This window comes from Spea bombifrons, chromosome 1, assembly GCF_027358695.1.
Source record: "Spea bombifrons isolate aSpeBom1 chromosome 1, aSpeBom1.2.pri, whole genome shotgun sequence".
Lineage (NCBI taxonomy): Eukaryota > Metazoa > Chordata > Amphibia > Anura > Pelobatidae > Spea > Spea bombifrons.
The window spans coordinates 116,751,259-116,770,347 of record NC_071087.1 but is presented as its reverse complement, the minus strand read 5'-3'; the positions used below and the strand labels follow the sequence as shown (position 1 = coordinate 116,770,347).

The 19,089-nt window shown below is 36.9% G+C and overlaps 1 protein-coding gene across 1 annotated transcript in view; it reads left to right on the top strand.

Annotated features, from left to right (window-relative positions):
* SCARF2 (scavenger receptor class F member 2) overlaps window positions 1-17,620 on the top strand; it is a 78,065-nt gene extending 60,445 nt beyond the window's left edge. Inside the window, exons 8-11 of the mRNA XM_053469710.1 lie at window positions 869-986; window positions 1,634-1,752; window positions 15,532-15,684; window positions 16,025-17,620. Of these exons, the coding sequence (XP_053325685.1) occupies window positions 869-986; window positions 1,634-1,752; window positions 15,532-15,684; window positions 16,025-17,286 (1,652 nt within the window). The 3' untranslated portion in view covers window positions 17,287-17,620. The remainder of the gene's footprint in view (window positions 1-868; window positions 987-1,633; window positions 1,753-15,531; window positions 15,685-16,024) is intronic.
* Window positions 17,621-19,089: the final 1,469 nt, after the last annotated feature.

The following is a 19,089-nucleotide window of genomic DNA, read 5'->3' as shown; positions in this document are numbered from 1 at the left end:
CCATGGTTTTCTTTGCTGCTATGAAGTTCAGTAAAGAAAAATAATGCAACTTATGAGCCCCCTGATCTTGACACAAAATTCTCATGACAGAGTGCAACAGAACAGGCCTGGACTGGCTATCGGGCACACAAGGCACATGCCGGTGGATCAGCTGCTGCAGGACCACGTATTGTATAGGGTTGTGTAGTTTAACGCTGCACATTAGTAAAGTAAAGTGCAAACATGTGTATCGAGCCGGTGGCTACACGTACTTCATTTGGTGGACACTGGCCTTAAAGTGCCAGGGCTGCCTAGTCATGACCAGTTCAGCCCTGGGAGAAATTGTTGCCATGTAGCAGTAAACTTTATAACAGCCATTTATCTGTGATCAAGTAGCCTATTTAAAAACTGCTCACATAGTAACTAATGTAGAAATGTAGGTTCATTTGCAGTATGAGACCTAGGTTGCTCAAAATTCTATTATTATTAATTAAATCAACATGCAAACCAAAAAAATATATTTCAGATCGATGCACCACAACTACTTTTCTCGCATTTTTGTCAAGCAGTGGTGATGTGGAAAGCTTTGCCAAATTAAAACACAGTTGCAATGTGCACAATATAAAAAAAAATAGCACATTAAGAATTATATACAGTGGTTGAGGATAAAACGTTTCAATGTTATTGAAAAGATGGTGGGACTATATAATAAAGGCAATAGTTGAAGAAAACAGCAACATAATGTTTCGAGTGGGAGTTGAATGTTCAGATGTTTCTATAGCTAATAGCTTTTTCGAAGCTACTCTGGTATAGTGAGAGTAGTTCCCATCAATGCGAGCTCCAGAAACTCATACTTGAGTATCATATTATTTCTATGTTTTTCTTTTAGAAGCAAATCAGCGCATGGGTGTAATAGGAGCTGGAGCTCTCGTGGCCTTACTTCTTGTTCTTCTTCTATCCTTACTTTGTTGCTGCTGTGTTTGCCGCAAGAAAGATGACTCACCTGAGTAAGTTTGTCTTAATACTAATACTAAAATAATATGTACGGTATATATGCATTGCTACTGACGTTTTCAGATATAATATATGATATATATATATTTTTAAATGTGTTCTGAAGCCAAAAAGACATCGTTGTTATAGTCTATGCCCTTTCTATTTGTGTTAGGGGATTGTGTTTTTATTAATCATACCGCTATAATTCAGTATCTTTTTTTAATTTGCTATTTTTGTGTGCTGTTGTTCATGCATCAGCTAAAGATCCTAAGTAACCTATTTCAAATATACAAATTAGGGATTCACTGGTCCTACATTAATGATAAGCAATACAGCCATGTTTGTATTAGATAGAATTGGCTACGGTTTGAGTACCCGGACAAAATGGAAAACTATGAAATATGTGGCCATATGGTATGATACAATCTCCAATAGTTATATTTGTGTTATACCACACAAAGGTGCCATTTCATAGGGTTAACAAATCCATCTACATGTTGTGGTCACTGGCATAGAGTGCATAGATGAAGAATTTCCAAGCTGAACAAATCGTTTTTAAAAAACAATTAAATTGTTTAACAGAGTATCTTTTTATTTTACACTTCTAAATCCTGCACCTTTAACATAACTAACTTGTTTGCTAATGCCTTCCATACAGAGGAGCACAAGACCAAATAAATAAGAAAACTCCCCGACGTTTTTGTGGACGGTTTAGCAGAATCAGCACTAAGTTGCCTCGAATTCCTTTGCGCAGACAGAAGCTGCCAAAAGTTGTGGGTAAGATTATTATTTCATGGGCATTTAGCTCTAAATTACACAGATCAAATGAAGTTATTCATTTTTTTTTATTTTGAAATATGTGTAAGACCTTATTTTCATATATAATGGCAATGTAATCCTCAATAGGCAGTCATTTTTTTTTTAATAAAAGGCCATGTCAAGAACATTGGTAAGTATAACAAACATCTTTGTGAGATCAAGCTGCGTACAGTTATCACTTTTGTAAGGTATTCTTTTGAGAATTCACCAATTATTTCAAGACATCCAACCGTCAGTTAGTTGATCTACATTGGCACTTCTATTTTGTATTTTTAAAGTCTTATCTTGAAGAAAACCTCAGTAAATTTAGCCTTTGAAGTGTTATCCTTTGTCTTCCTAACCTGTTACTATTGGGATATGCACTATTGGGATATGGTGCAGTCATGTGAAGGATGCCATGAACAATAGGGTAATACAAAATGAAGTCTACTCCCCTCTTTGGGAACCCTCTCTACATCTGTGGAGTCTATTCACTAAACAGACAGTTGACAGGATGGTTTGCAGGAGAGTTGTGGTTTCAGAGTCATGAGAGCTGTACTTGGAAAGTGTAGAATTCATTCTCATCAGTTTCAACTAACTTTCCCTGCAGCTCTTCTGCCTCAGACACAGCCTGATGCACAGGTCTTTGCCATTAAAAGCCAATTATGGACAGGGATAGCTGTGAGTGAGCCCCTGTGGATGTCTGGGCCCTGGGCAGCTATCCATTTTGCTCTGTGGTAATTAAGGCCATGACTATAACAATATTCACAGGCATTTTTTGCAATAAAAACGGGGGAGTTCTACAAGTTAAAGCCGCGACATACCATGATGCTAATTCCGTATCCAAGATGATGTTCAAAAACAGTTGGAATGCCAAATATTGCCTTCATTTGTTGTTTTTGGCTTCAAGGTTGTTCTTATTTCATATTTCAAGCGGAGAATAACATTGTAACAGAAGCAGTTTATGCTAGCATGTAATTGATATAAGTTCTTGTCAGTGTATTGAATAGCTGAGGACATGTCAACAGAAAGTGATTAAATTCTGCCATATGTAAACTTTGAACTGAGCAATATATTTATTTTACTGGCAGTTTTTCGTTCTGCCATCTGCTTCTATGTTTGACAAAGCACAATTTGTTTAAATGCTAAAACCCATATGTTTCAGAAAAGAAATGCATAGATGTTTTATGTTTTCCAGAAGCTATTTTTATGAAAATCTTAAAAAAAGAAAAAATATCTTCCTTAGGCACCCTTACCCCCTGAAAAGAAAAGTGTATAAATCTATTTGCTGGATGTGCTAACATCTGTGTTTTAGGTGTTTTCAAATGTGCCTAAACTTATAGAAGGTTGAATACATGTCACTAGAACATTTAACTCAAGTCAAAATGTACTTAAACTGATTATTTTGTCTGTATGACATAGCGCAACTTGGCTGTTTGAGGTATGGAGTCTACACACTTAATCCAAAATTTCAGATAACCCTATATGCTTGTAAAGGATTTTCAACTAGATTTGGCAAGGCCCGCGTGTCAACTGTTGAGTCTGCAAAGTTGTATCCAAATTAACACTAGAGAAAACATGACAAAAAAAGGTCATTGGGTCTTTCAGCATTGCATGGCATCATCTTTGCTTGACACCAGTCAGATCAGGGGTTCCATACGCTGTCCTTAATGCAGACTAACAAAATGGGATTTCGTAATTACTACATTGAGAGATTTTTTAAAAATCTGGAATTTTGGTCTGCTCTGAATACTGGGATGGAAACCACTGGTTTAGATCATAGCTAAGAAATGTTACAAGAAAATGACTTGCCTGTGAGGAAGGGTGTTTGAGAACCAACAAAGAGGCCATTGAGTATGTTCGAGGATCATCTTTATCATTTCTCCTATTGTCAGCTAATCTTAAAACAAATACAAGGAACCAGAATGGCACCACTATAAGCTCACCAATTGCCAATGCTTATTCTAGAATTTTATTTGGAAAAGCAGAAGTAAGTGTTAGGTAAAAATGGAAACTGTTTAATAGCTTGCTTTTTCTAACAACTTCCTATTAAGAATACTGTAACTGCACATCAAGGTCAAAATTAATCGTTTGTTAACCCCTATTGATAATGCATTTAAAAATGAAATACAATTTTAAACAAGAATATATACATTCTACATTTTCCTATCTGAATAATTTTGCAAACGTTTCACATACATGTCAAAAACATTATGTAATCAAATCTATAAGATAGCACACAAGGCCGGACCCTCAATGAGAATAGGTTAACAATTAAAATGTCTAGATTTGTAAAATAATTACAAATTGGAGGTAATTTAAAAGGTTTAGCTTGTCTGCCTGTTCAATTATAAGGAGGCGATGGAGATGTGAGATTGACCAAGGATTCAACTGATAATGTGACATTATAAAGGAACAACATAGGCATGGTTATCTTTTTTAAGTAGTAAATTAACAAGCACTTAATATGAGAATTCCTCTTTGGTTGGTATCAGTAACTGGTTCCAGACTTTCAAAATAAGATATCAGCTGTAAACTTTTAGGAGCAAGACAATGTAGCCAAATCTGTCATGATTGTATGTTTTATGAATTATTAGTGTAGTTAAGTAATTACTATAAATTATAATAATTATTAGGAGTGCAGTCCATAATGGCGCCACATTGCCTGTTCATATATGCTCCAGACAGCCTTCTGGTGTAATGTATTATATTCCACGTGATAAAATGTAAACATTCATTTAAACTTTGCTTCAGTATTCTTCATAGTTCCATGTAGTTCTTCCTGAGCCAGTCCTCAACATTCCAGGATTTAGACCCAAGGAGTGTTCCAGCAGAGGCTTTGCTGGATAAATCATGGCTGGTAAGAGAGTACTATTGGTGCCCAACTTTTGTACAATATTATAGTGATCTAAAGGGATACATATATTCATTTTATTGGTTCCTAAAAAAAATTAGGTGGCTCATACATTTGTATACGACAGAACAATCCCACTTTCATTTGTGTAGTCTTGAATATGATACCCAGAAAACATTTGTTATTGATGTGTCTTGAGGTCATGGTTGGGGAACCACTTTTATAACAAAAAACGGTCTCTTTATAGATATTGTTCATAAATTCATTTATTTTAAGTTTGGAATATTATTACAGAGCAAATAATATTTTTCTGTGATTTTAGCCTTGGTGTTTTTCATATCTAGTAAGCATGCTGTTGTTTCTCCACAAAATGTAGTATATCATATTTATTATCTATACTTTATACAATGTGATAAACAGGCCACCTGGATTAAAATCATATCAGTTTTTCAAATTATATCCTTAATGCATTTTCCTAGATCATTTAATCTGCTTATTTTCAATGGCTATATGGTAATCATTAAAGAGGACATTTACTGTAATATGTACAGATGGTATGTGAGCCTAGCCAAACCTCTCTGTTTCAGTTCTGGAAGATCTGTTCAGTTCTGGCAAAACTAACGGCATATACTGTATGTTAGCATTTCTGTGTTCAAACAGATTACTGGCTTGAAAATGTCCCAAGGTCACCAGTTCTTCTTATTTAATAGTCTTTTTTGAGGGTATAGTTAGGAACTCACAGCATTCTTCTTGCATTGCAAATGTAACCAGATCCACAGTAGCATAAGCCTAGAACCAATTCTGTTGCTAACAGAATTGTCTTGGTATGTCCCCTTCAGCATACGAAGACATACTGGACAATGATATGCTTCCAACCTTGTGGGAACAGTTTGAGGAAGGCCCTTTTCTATTCCAGCATGACTTAGCCCTAGTGCACAAAGCAAGGTCCATAAAGAAATAGTTGCATGAGTTTGGTGTGGAAGAACGTGACAGGCCCACACATAACCCTGACCTCAGCCCTATCAAACACCTTTGGGATGAGCTGGAACAGAGATTGCGGGCCAAGAGTCCCACACCAGTGCCTGACGTCAGAAATGGATTGACTAGGCAAACAGAAACCCTCCAAAACCTTGTGGAAAGCCTTCCCAGAAGAGTGGAAGCTGTTATAGTGCAAAGGAGGGACCCAACTACATATTATTGTATTTAGAATGCAATGTCATAATAGTCCCTGTTGTTGTAACTGTCAGGTGTCCCAATACTTTTGTCCATATAGTGTACATGCTCGCACACATAGACATCCCTGCTCAGATACAATTATACATAGACTTCCATTCTCAGATACTCTTATACACTTATAGTAGGGGAGCAATCTACTCTATTACACCCTTGACCCATGTGCCTATGTATACAATGGAGGAACTGATCTCCACCAGGTATTTGCCAGACTTCATTCACAGTCTTCTCTACTTTAACAGAAGAAAATTAAAGCCCTTGTTTCAAAATAGTTATTCACGCTAGTGGCAACAGAAACCACAGGTCTTTGTGGTTTTCTTAAAGGAGAGCCGGTTTTCATGGGTATCTTAAAATCCTTTCATCACAGTCATTTAGTTTCACACACAACAGAAGGGAAAATGTTATCCTTAATGTCTGTTTTTATTGCCAGAGGCAACTGTTATTTCACTTGGATAAAATGCTTTGGTCAGAGGCCCTGTTTTGCTTGGCAGACAGTATTTGCCATGTGTTTGTGTTCTTATATATTTTGTGACTAAAAACAAATCTAAATATAGGCTGAACAAATGTAAGCAATTTAGCTAAAGAAAGATCTAAACACATTATGATCATAATAGAATGTTAATTTTCTATATGAGCAGACTTAACCTTGTGCAATGAAAAAGATACTTGGATATGTGGCTTTTTATTATCCTAGAACACAGAATCAATGTGGGGATGCCACCTCTGTGGTAGACTGGGTCTCTCTCCAACTAGCACGCAATAAAAAAAAGTGCAGGGTCTATTAAGACCCCCGTCTGACTGCTCCCTTGTGCTCCTGCCGGCTCTGTTATGGGATGTAATATGCTGACGCTCAGCTGACATTGGAGAATTAATCCCCCCCATGACCCTGCAAGGGATAGCGCGGCAGCTCGCAGGGTGAGCTGCATCAGTGACCGACTGAGGCTTTCTGAAGTAAATGAGCTGTGTATATGTGTGTCTGGGTATATTAGTGTGTGTCTGCCTAGTTATATATGTGTGTTTGCCTGTATGTTAGTGTCTGTGTGCTAGTGTCTGTCTCGGTATGTGTGTTGTGTCTGTCAGGGTATGTATGTTAGTGTCTGTCAGGATATGTATGTGTGTCTGCCTGTATGTTAGTGTCTGACTGGGTATATATGCACATGTCTGCCTGGGTATGCATGTGTGTGTCTGCCTGTATGTTAGTATCTGTCTGGGTATGTATGTTAGTGTCTGCCTGGGTATTTTAGTGTGTTTCTGGGTATGTATGCTAATGTCTGGCTGGGTATGTCTTGGTATGTTAAAGTTTGTGTGTAGGGGTATGTTAGTGCATGTCTGTGTGTCTAGGTATGTTAGTGTGTGTCTGTAAGGGTATAATAGTGCATGTCTGTGTATGTTAGTGTGTGTCTGGTTATATTAGTAAATTTGTGTGGGTGTGTGTCAGTGTATGGGTATGTTAGTGTGTGTCTAGGGATGTTAGTATGTGTTTCTGAGTATTTTGGTATGTGAACATGTGCCTTTGGCTATGTTAGTTTTTGTGTGTGTGTCTACATGTTAGTGTGTGAACATGTGTATTTGGCTATGTTAGTGAAAGTGTGTCTGTAACTTAGTGTGTGTTGGGGCACTTTAGTGTGTGTACATGCAGGGGCCTAATCGCCCGCGCATTGAAGTGGCCGACTAGGCCGCGCCAGGGCCGTCTTTAATGCGGAGCAAAAGACCACAGCACCCGCGGTGGGCCGGCACACTGAGATGCCAATGCAGCTGATGCTGCTGCAAGTTTTAAAGCAGCGGTAAGACACACCGTGTCGCTCAGTGCCTCAGTGAGGCCCTTCGTCCCGCCCCTTTGAAGACGCAACGTGCCGCTGAAGGGGGCGGAGTCACAGCTCCTCATGAGTCGTGACAGGGAGAAGAATACGTCGGAGGAGAGCAGTCTGCAGGGAAAGAAGGCAGTAAGTATAAAAAAAAAATAGTTGGGGTGATAGGTGGAAGGGGACACATATTCAAAGGGGGGGCTGCCTTGGGACAACAATAAAATACAAAACGTGGGTGGCTGGTGGGGTATAAGTACACAACAGGGTGGTTGGGGCATCACATAAATCAATACACAAAGGGGGGTTGGTGGCTGGGGGCAATACACATGGATACATTAACCAGTACAAAAGGGGGCATCAATACACAAGGGAGGGGGGCTGGCTGGGGACATCACAAAAATTAATACACAAGGGTGTTGGGGCATAAATGCACAAAGGGGGCTGGCTGGGGGCAAAAATGCACATAGGGCAATACACAAGGGTGTGGGGGGAATACATTAAAACCAAAGGGGGGGTGGCTGGGACATCAATACACAAGGGGGGAAACACACAAAAGACAAACCAGTGTGGAAAGCATTTTTTATGCTTTGTGTAGATTAACCCATACTGATCCGGGTATCAGTGTAGCAGAGCCTGTCCTGGTATGTGTGTGTTTGGTGTGCCGGTGTGGCAAGTCCCATGTGTATAATCTTGGTGCTGGGCAAGTGTTATGTGTGAAATATGGGTGCTGAGCAAGTTCTATGGGTGCCAAGCAAGTCATATGTGTGCAATATGGGTGCTAAGCAAGTCCAAAGCAGCCAAAGGGGCAGCAAAATGAGGTTTTGCCTAGGATGACAAAAACCCTTGCACCAGCCCTGTTATCAACAGAAGATTTATTGTTATAAAATAGGTTACAGAAAAGAGATTCAAGCAGAATAATCGCTATGAGAAATTTTCACATTTTGCCTGGAGTTTGCAGGCAATGCTAGGGCCCATCATACAAATATTTAGCTAAACACAGGCATGAATCTGAATTTAAAAAACCTATGGTTTTCATCCTGTAGGCATTTATTTTAGGTTTTGTTTAAATACCGTAAGTGTGAGGCACAGTAACTGCCTTATCAGCATATCTGGAAACTTTCTAAATGACTTAAAATATTAAGGCAAGAATGGAAAATTGTGCCCCCCAGCTATGTGCCCATAAACACACATATACACATACACTGCCCTTACACATGACTGCCTATAAACACACGTATACACATACGCTGCTCTTACACACGACTGTCCACACAGGCTGCCTTTACACACACCTGCCTGTAAACACACATATACACATACACTGCCCTTACACATACCTCCCCATACACATTGCCTTTACTAAGAGTTAATACTCTATTTTGTAAACCCAAAGAACAAGAAAGGCAAGTAGCATGACATTTTTTTTATATATATATACCCCCAAAAGCTATATCTGACTGTCTATTAATATGTTATTTCCTCATAAATACCCTTTGTAGAAGTCTAAAATTCGTGGTTGCCAAATGTGGTGTTAAACCAAATATAAAAATATACATTCAAAGGTATTTATTATAAGGTAACAACACAGCAAACACATTTATCTCATATACACACGCATAGCCAAACCCCACAGGACAATAACCCCCCTTTATACATATAACAATTCCCTTCAACACAATTTGATCTCACCCATGTTAAGCCTCCAGATCCGATAATAGCTCACTGCCGGGAGCTGACTCTTACCACATCCACCATGGAGGAAAAGGAAAAGAACTGAAGGAGTCCATGTGTGGCATTATATTATATACCCTTCATTTGACATCACATCCTGTTTCATCGCTTCCTTTAGTGAACTGTGGGAGGGAAGGATTCTAAGAACGCCCACCTTAACCAATTCCCTTTGTTTATGGGGACAAGACAAGTAACCACACATACACCTGCCCATTAACACGCATATACACATACACTGCCTTTACACACAACAGCCCATTAACATGCATATACACATACACTGCCTTTACACACACTGCGTTAACACCCACCTGCCCATAAACACACATATACACATACTCTTGCTAGTTGATTTCATGAAAATATGTGGTCTCTGTATAATAAATAGTTGTATAGTCTTCCGTTGGGGTCTTGATAAAGGCTTTCTGCAAACAAATGTAGCCTTTTCTGTGTTGTATTAAAATGTAATTGTTGTCCTGGAGTGCTGGATCTCTCACTTGGCGTGCTTTCTCACGTCCTACATGCTGTTTCAGTAGTTGATTGAAATGTGTGTATGTTGGTAGTGTTTTCTTAATTTGCTGCATCTAATAAACTAAGAATGTTTTTCTCGGCTAATCTTCTGCTCATGCCCCCTCTGTTCTGAAATGTATAGCATCTGATTATTAAGTCAATCAAAGGTGTCATTCATTCCCATTCTTAATGAAAGCTTTGTCCTCAAAATATGTATTTTTATTTATATTTATTTTTGCTGGTTTAGTTTATCAATTGCATATAATACTAGCTTGGTGAATTGAATCAGTCCCGGCAATTTAAGGCCCAGTAGCCATTACGCCACATAGTAGTATTCCAAATCTAGGCAAGAAGCTCTTTAGTACACCATCATTTCTGGCCTTTGCTGTGTGTGCCCAGTGGCCACCCTGGGCATGATTGCATGACTATATTTCAAATGTGATGTTTTTACTCTTGCAACAACACTTTGCATCAAAATGACCCAGATCGTTTAGCGGATTTGTCTTTCTTATGTTGCAAATACTTAGGATAATGGTTTTGATGGGCTTTTTATGTCTTTGAACTATGTATAACATTGTTACCTATTATTCTATAATTTCCATTTCTTAATTTGGCATAGAACTCAATTGTTTATACATTTTACTTTAGTATATCTACGTTTATAGTACTGATGGGACCAAGACAAAAACAAATCTTTATTAGATTAAAAAACTTGTTTTACAATTTACCACTTAGAGGTACAGTATTTATAATTAGGTTTTTTAATCTGTTGGGTTTTGTATAGGTCACATTCAAAGCTCTTTTCACCATACACTATAAGATTATTTGAATCTAGTATAAGAAATATATGCAGCTTTTTGTAGGGAGTCTTAAATCCAACAGGAAATGGCTAGATCTGATATAATGATGTTACCAAGCAAACAGATGTTTGAGAGCGAAGACCTGCCAGAAAAGGATCTTAAGCCCAGGAACATAGTCTTTCTGCATTGTGGTATTAATTTCATCTTCTCCCATGCGGGGTATGGCCGAAAACTCTTTGTTTTTTTGTTTTTTTAAAGTATTTTACCAACATAAATATCAGACTAGCTTACTGGGAAAAAAACGGAGATATTACATGCATATATATATAACAACATAAATATGTGCTCATTCATTAAAAAAGAAACCTATATGACTAAACTGTTACTTTTTCATAAGGGTTTCGGTTTAGCACCATAATGGAGATAAATGCATTGCTGTTATGTAATTAGAACCCATGTGATTAATGAAATTGGTCTTTTTTTTCTTAGGGGAGTACAAATATGTGACGAGACATATGCTGTAACATGTAAACATGGAACATACATATCTTTTTTTGTTAGATGGCCATAATCCATATATGTTTAAAATTTAGTTTCCCCCGTTTTTTTGAATTCACAAGTCACTACCAGACATATACCAACTTATACATGGGTTTTAATGCTGCCACATTTCTTCTGTCCTTTGATAATAATTGAAAGAGAATGTACCATGGGCTTATATTATAGTGGGCCCTTTACGCTGTGATGTGAAACATGAAAGTATCAGATAGTTGGTACTGTAAAAAATTTGTGTCTACACATTGGCTTACCTTTAGGTTACTTTGGAGGAAAAGGAATAGATGTGCCTCTTTTCATATCTATTTTCCTTTGAACTTTAGCTGCAGTTTTCTACAAAGTACTCTTTATGTACACATTAACATGTAAACGTGTACATGTACAAACTTTCATGAGACGGTTTTTAAGAATCATAATTCAGTTCCATATTTACAGTAATGAGTTTACACAGACAGTGACTTGAAATATTTCCCTTGACCTTTCCATAATTGATGTAATGACAAAAGTATGAGTAAACTAAAATAGATCTTTTCTGGCAAAGCAATGGTATGCAGATCAACAGAATAGTCTTCCAGGAAGGTTACTTCTTTCTTATTTTCTTACAATGATTTCTGCAGACCAAATGAATGAGAACACTGATATTGGTGCTTTACCAACTATCTCATGAGTAGGCATTTCATAGACAGACAATTAACATTTGTCTGACATTTTGTCAATAAGTGAGTGTGGTTGGCAGCATTGTTCTTTGCATCAGCCAAATGTTTACTCTCCAGATGTAACTATGCAAGGGGGAGCCTAGAGAGACCCCAAGGTTAATGGTGCCTGGGTGTATTTCTTTGGCTGCGCCTCTCCCGTAACTAAAACGCATGCACATAAGAACACATAACTCGCTTAACATATACCTACACCATACACTAATACACATTAATACCTTACAATAACATGTACACACATACTAACAGCATGCACTGTGAACAACATATGGCTCCCGTGATGCTCTACCAGCCATACCCATGCTGGTGAGCTACAGTATTATATGAACTGTAGTTTAACAAAATACTAATGGCAACACATATGCTATAGAAATTATGTGTCCAACAATGATGTAAAGTAAAATGATTTATGTGTCTTATTATAGATTTAGGGGGCTATATTCTGAAACATGTAATGTAAAGTTTATGCTTTAATAATTACAGAGGTCATTATCAGCAGTTGTCATTAGTACCAGCCTCAATGGGCCCTCATGTGGACTAAGAAGCCTTGGGGTGTAGGGGCATAGATAACACGCTATTGCCTATTTAGCTTTTGCGTTATGCTATTTCTATTTTTATCACTTGGCGTTTCCTTTGGTCAATAAGACTTTTCTCTCTCTTTAGCTTTTCTCTCCACATATCTGTTTCAACCTTCTTTTTTTGCCTCCCCGTTAGCCTTCTTCACTCACTTTGTATCTGATTCTGCCACCTTTCCTTACCCTTGTAAAAAGGTTCATTAGTTGTTTTTACACAGCATTTAAATGTTTTAACTTTTTTTATTATTATAATTAGTTTTATATAGGGTCATATTCTGTAGCTCTGTATTATTGGTGAACAGGATATAACAATTAGTGCATAGCATAACAATTTGACTTTGAGGTAAGGAGGGCCCTGCTCAAATTAGCTTACAATCTATATAATTTTTCAACTTTTTTCAACCTCTATTGTACCTCTAAAATGCGAGTAGGAATTTTCTTCGTTTTTTCTACCCAATGTAAATATATATATATATATACACAGTATATACACTAATCAGCCACAACTTTATGATCACTGACAGGTGAAGTAAATAACACTTAAAATATTGTTATTATGGCTCCTGTCAGTGGGTAGCATATATTAGGCAGTAAATGAACATTTTGTCCTCAAATTTGATGTGTTAGACAAAGGCTGGCCCTTTCAAAATGGACAAAGGCTGGCCCTTTCAAATCCAACAGACGAGCTACTGTAGCTCAAATTTCTGAAAAAAGTTAATGCTGGTTCTGATAGAAAGTTGCACACAGTCCATTGCAGTTTGTTGCGTAGCCACGTAGCCGCAGACCAGTCAGAGAGCCCATGCTGACCCCTGTCCATCGCCGAAAGCACCTACAATGGGCACGTGAGCATGAGAACTGGACAACGGAGCAATGGAAGAAGGTGGCCTGGTCTGATGAATCACATTTTCTTTTAAATAACGTGGATAGCCGGGTGTGTGTGCATCACTTACAAACTAGAGAACACATGGAACCAGAATGGACTACGAGAGGAACTCAAGCCGGCTGGAGGCAGTGTGATGCTTCTACTGGGAAACCTTGGGACCTGCCATTAAGGTGGAAGTTACATTGACATGTACCACCTACTTAAGCAGACCATGTACACCCTTTCACGGACACGGTATTCCCTGATGGCATTGACCTCCTTCAGCAGAATAATATGCCCTGCCACAAAGCAAACATGGTTTAGGAATGGTTTGAGGAAGATTACAGGACTTAAAAAATCTGCTGCTAACGACTTGGTGCCAGATACCACAGCACGCCTTCAGAGATCGTGTGAAGTCCATGCCTCAACGGGTCAGGGATGTTCTGGGAGACCTACACCATATTAGGCAGGTGTTTAAAATGTTATAGCTAATAGATAGATAGATAGATAGATAGATAGATAGATAGATAGATAGATCTGCTGATCACTTCCACTTCTGTGTCTCATCAAAAGGCAGGAAGTGGCATTTCTCTCTGCATAATTTTATAGTACACCACACATTGTGTTGATGAAGCAGTGCTCAGTGAAAACTCATATCAGATTTAAGAAGCTTAATTATGTATTCACTGATGATTTTGATTCCTTTTTTAATGACTATTGTGTCATTAACATATACATCTATTCAACTGTGTATAAACCTAAACCTACAATGAAGATAAAATTATTTGATCCCCTGCTGATTTTGTACATTTGCCCACTGACAAAGACATGATCAGTCTATAATTTTAATGGTGGGTTTATTTGAACAGTGAGAGACAGAATAACAACAAAACAATGCAGGATAATGCATTTCAAATAAGTTATAAATTGATTAGCATTATACTCAAAGTCAAAGTCAATTTTGTTTTCCTGTGAAAGCCTGTTTACAGAAGTCAGTTCTGACTATAGGTGCATATAATCATTTAACCAGTCTGCTGGCACTTTGTAAAAGCTAAGATGAACAGAAGGGTATTGTGGTGTGGCCTGACACTTTAAAACTACCAGGCGACCTACTCTATACCACCTAGAAAATAATGTTGTTTTGCATTTATGAACGTAGTCACATCAACTGTATTTTTGTGTTATGTCACTATGATGTTTATTAATTAATTAATATTTATTTATATGTATATTTTTATTCAATCTAATAGCAGTGTTAAAGTCTTTAATTTGCAAATATCAATCATTGCTGTTTTTAAAACATAAAAAAGAAGCTGAGGGTCAATCACATTCTGAACAATCAATATAGCTGCTATATATATATATATATATATATATATATATATATATATATATATATATATATATATATATATATATATATGCACACACATATACAGTACATATATGTATATTGGTAAAGCACTTTCACATTGATAAGACATTGGAGGAAAGAAATCCAAATGTGCAGAACTGAGATTCTCTCTCAGAATTACTTTCTAGCTACATCAATGACTTGTTTATATGCTATGTTTAACATTTTCATAAGGTCTGGTCTGTGCATGTCTTGACAGACAGTGCTGTTTTTTAAGGTGGTCAAAGGCTAAAGAAACAAGCACTTGTAACTTGTACTCACAGACAATAGCGCCTCAGTAGCCCAAACCTTCCATGTTCAGAAAAAGACATTGCTATGAAAAAATAATGAATATTTATGATTGAAATGTAAATGGCAGAACACAATGCCTCTGTAATTCATATTCTGCAGACTTATTTTTGTTTCTTTTGTGAGCTTCCTCTTCTGCTATAAGCCTTGAAAAGTTTCAACTACCACAGATTTTCTGGATTCCTGGAAGTTAACAGGTCCCTCAATAATTATGTCTTTCAGTAAAAACTATGTGATCTGTTTAGAAGAACCTTATTTGCTCAGATAAATAACCAACAATTATTAACAACAGTAGTCTGCAAATTAACTGAAAATGATCTAAAAAAATATTATTCATTATTCATTTTTGTTAATAGTGAAAACTGTTTTATTTTATGGAGTCTTAATAGATGAAAACTTACCATATATTGCATTTCAGTGGCCCATCATGACATGGAGAATACATTTAACTGCAGCTTCATTGAGCCTCCATCTGCTACAGAACAGCCATCTCCATCATGGTCTTCTCGTGGTTCCTTCTCATCATTTGATACAACTGACGATGGCCCAGTTTATTGTGTACCACATGAAGGTGAGAAACGCATTGACATTTCAATGCCAAAACACAATCCTTGCTTTGTGGATAACTAAATTGTGATTGTATTGAAGTAAAAAAGGTAAACTGTATCTAAATAATGCTCTAGTACAAATAAGTAATATTTGATTACCATGTGGTTCTTTGAGTATAATAAAAAAGGTTTACCAAATTGGTATGCATTTCTTTCTTATCTGGAACACAAAGGGTTATGGCTGGAGTCAGTATCTTCCACAGTCATATTTTTTATAGTTAAGTTTTTATTGTTGTATTTTACAGCTGCAGAAATATAGAGTGTGAAAAATATTTTTTCAAACATAGATCTTATATCTTGCAGAATCTGTGACAGATTGTAAAGAGAAAGGAAATGCAAGTGCTCTTGAAAAGATGAGTCATCCAATTAATGAAGAGGAAGCTGGGGAATACACATACTTAAAAGAGTCGGGGTCACCTAAATCATTTCAAGTTGACAACAGTGAAACCCCATTGTTGAAATCCTCAGATAGTGAAAGGTCATCATGTGGCTCTGGGTCAACTGGGGGTGCTCTTTATGCGAAAGTTGCGAGATTGTCCAAGCAGTCTAAGGATGAAGATGATACATTGTTGGATAATAAAAGTGCTACAATTAGTGGGAAACCTCCATCTCCAGAAAGAATAAAACCGCCTCCACCTGATCCATCTACTAAGCCTAAAGTTTCCTGGATTCATGGGAAGTATAATGCAAACCAGTCCAACTCTTTACCAACTTCCAGTAGGCCTAATGACAAGACAACTGGCCAATGTGAACAATCAGAGCTGAGTCAAAGTACTAAAGATCATCACAGAAAAAGAACCCCTAGTGACACATGCCCTGCTGGCCATGGCAAAAAGGAAGATAAGATTATTTTAAGAAATAAGGAAAAAGGACACAAGCAAACCAAGGATGGAAGTGCTACAGATTCCAGGTCATCTGAAGAACCCCAATCTCCATCCAAAACAAAACATAGGAACAAATCAAGTCATGATAACATAGAAAACATTAATGGGACAGTTCAGAATGCTTTAAAAAAGATAGGGAACCTTCATATTGACAAAAAGAGTGCTGATGTAAAAGAGGTTCCAAAAAGCCCTGATCATAGCAAGTCTCGCGCTGAAGTTTTTCACCCACATTTGTCATCTGAGGCCGCTTCACAACTAGCTGCGCAGCTAAAAGAAAAAACTCAGAGTCTCAACAGGATTGAGAGCAGCACCACTCAAAATGGTGTTGGGCTGCTGAAAGCACAGAAAGATAAACCAACTCCTCCCCAAAAAGCCAAGCGATCTACAGCTAGCATAAACCAAAAATCCAGTAAGCCTGTTCTTCCAACATCAACTAATTTACAAAAAATGATTAGCCCTGTTTCAGAGACAGTCCCCACCAATGCAAACACTATTGAAAAACAAAACTCAAACAGTAACCAGGAACAGGTTACAAGTGTAAAGCAGGAGGCGGTAGAACCAACAATTAAAAAAACACCCATTAAGAAGCCTCCTCGTAAGAAAAGCAAAGATGCCACTTTGGACTCTGATGGAAAATCTCAGCCGAAAATGGCAATTATGCCCCCTCAATCTGTTAAATAATCGTAGCAGATTTGCACATCTGTGTTATTGCTGAAAAGGGCATTACGTTGGATTCAGATGACTTCTGCAATATACATTGATGTATTTTGCTTTAGCCATGCCGTGAGCCAAATAACTGAATATTGTCCTTTAAAATATTCATTGACAATGGGACATGGAAACCAACTTTTTAGAATTCAGTGTGCAGAGACAAGAGGGATCGGTCACTGGACTGATGGCCTCTCTCCATTAATTTAACTAGGAGTAGATAACCATCTACTTGGGAATCATCATTTCTATGGAAATCTGGACAATGCTGAGAGAGGAAATATTAGGAGCATTAGAACTTCTACAAACCTGTACTCTGTTCTGGATTGTTAATATTCAATAATATTTGCCATACAAAGTATTTTTTCCCTTCAGCTAAATCCATTCTTAGTTTACTATTGTTCTTTATATTTAATGCGTCTCACATTAAAAGAATAAAACTAAGTTATTCACTTTTTTATTCTTTATACAAGATATAGGCGGAGGTTCAGAATTAAGAGTTCAGAAGAATCTTGTTAACAAATAGCAATTATTGTAATGTTTATGAATATTACATTGTCATTTGTTTCAGTTTGCAAACAGAAGCTTAAAGCAGTATTATGTGTACCTGTAACAGAAAGTGCATAAGCAGTGCTTATATTAATATAAAATATTTTATGAATCTGTTTTGCCGCATTTGATAAGCTAGCCTCTTATGTTCCCTTTGCTATCCTATTACAAGTTGTGTTATTTCCGTTTCCATATTCAGCTTGGGCTACAAATGCATGAACCTTTTATTTAACAATGTTATTTTGAGTCTGTACAATAATACCACTGTTTAAAAATTGTTACCAACAGCTTTGTGGGTTGAAAATCCTCAGTGAAGATTGCGATGAGAAATAGTGCTTATCTCCTGGTCACAACTGAAAGGGTTTTTTTTTATTATTACAAGAGGAAAAAGCACATGACAAAAAATGTACAAATTTAAAAATCATGCTTCTTAAAAGAAACTCCATCCTTTTTTTTCACAAGATAAAAAGTATAATTTATGATACATTTTTTGTAAGTTTTCAGGGATTTTGCCTGAAAAAAATCAAAATCTTTCAAAAACAAATCTATTTTTACTAGTTTAGAGCCTACTGCTTTACAGATCCTAATATTACTTTTTGTAGAAACATGGACATCTTATTGAGGTGGTATAGGTAGGACCCTTTCAATGTTTACCTAACTGTGATCTAAATGTAGTAAATGAGACTGGCTTTAGGTGATTTAAAATAACAGTTACTCAAACATCACTTCCTATTTAGCAATTTTAAACAATATTTTGGTTTTCTAAGTACCAATACCTTGATGCACAGTTTTTTGTCATTTGGGCATTTTGTTATTATTATTATTTTTAATCAAACTCGGCCAGGAAAAATAGACAGCTTTTGACTTTCAACTAATTTAAGAATATTTATCAAACAGTGCATTAAAAAAAGCTTTTTATTAAAAATATATATATATATTGTGCTAATAAAGGCATCAATGTCTTGCTTTGGTTTCCATAACAGATAACTGAAAAAAAATGTCTTTCTGTATTCAGTTCTAATTTGTCTTTTTTCACTTTTGAAAACATGTAAGATTCAATACATATCTCCTATGGCTTCCGGTCTGACTACCGCAATGGAAATTATTATTCACCATGCAAAGCCTACATATTAAATACTGAAGTATCCCCTTTTACAGCATGTATGTCTTTATGACAGAGAGACATAACTGGGACAGAAAGTATAACCATGCTGTCCGCCAAGTTGC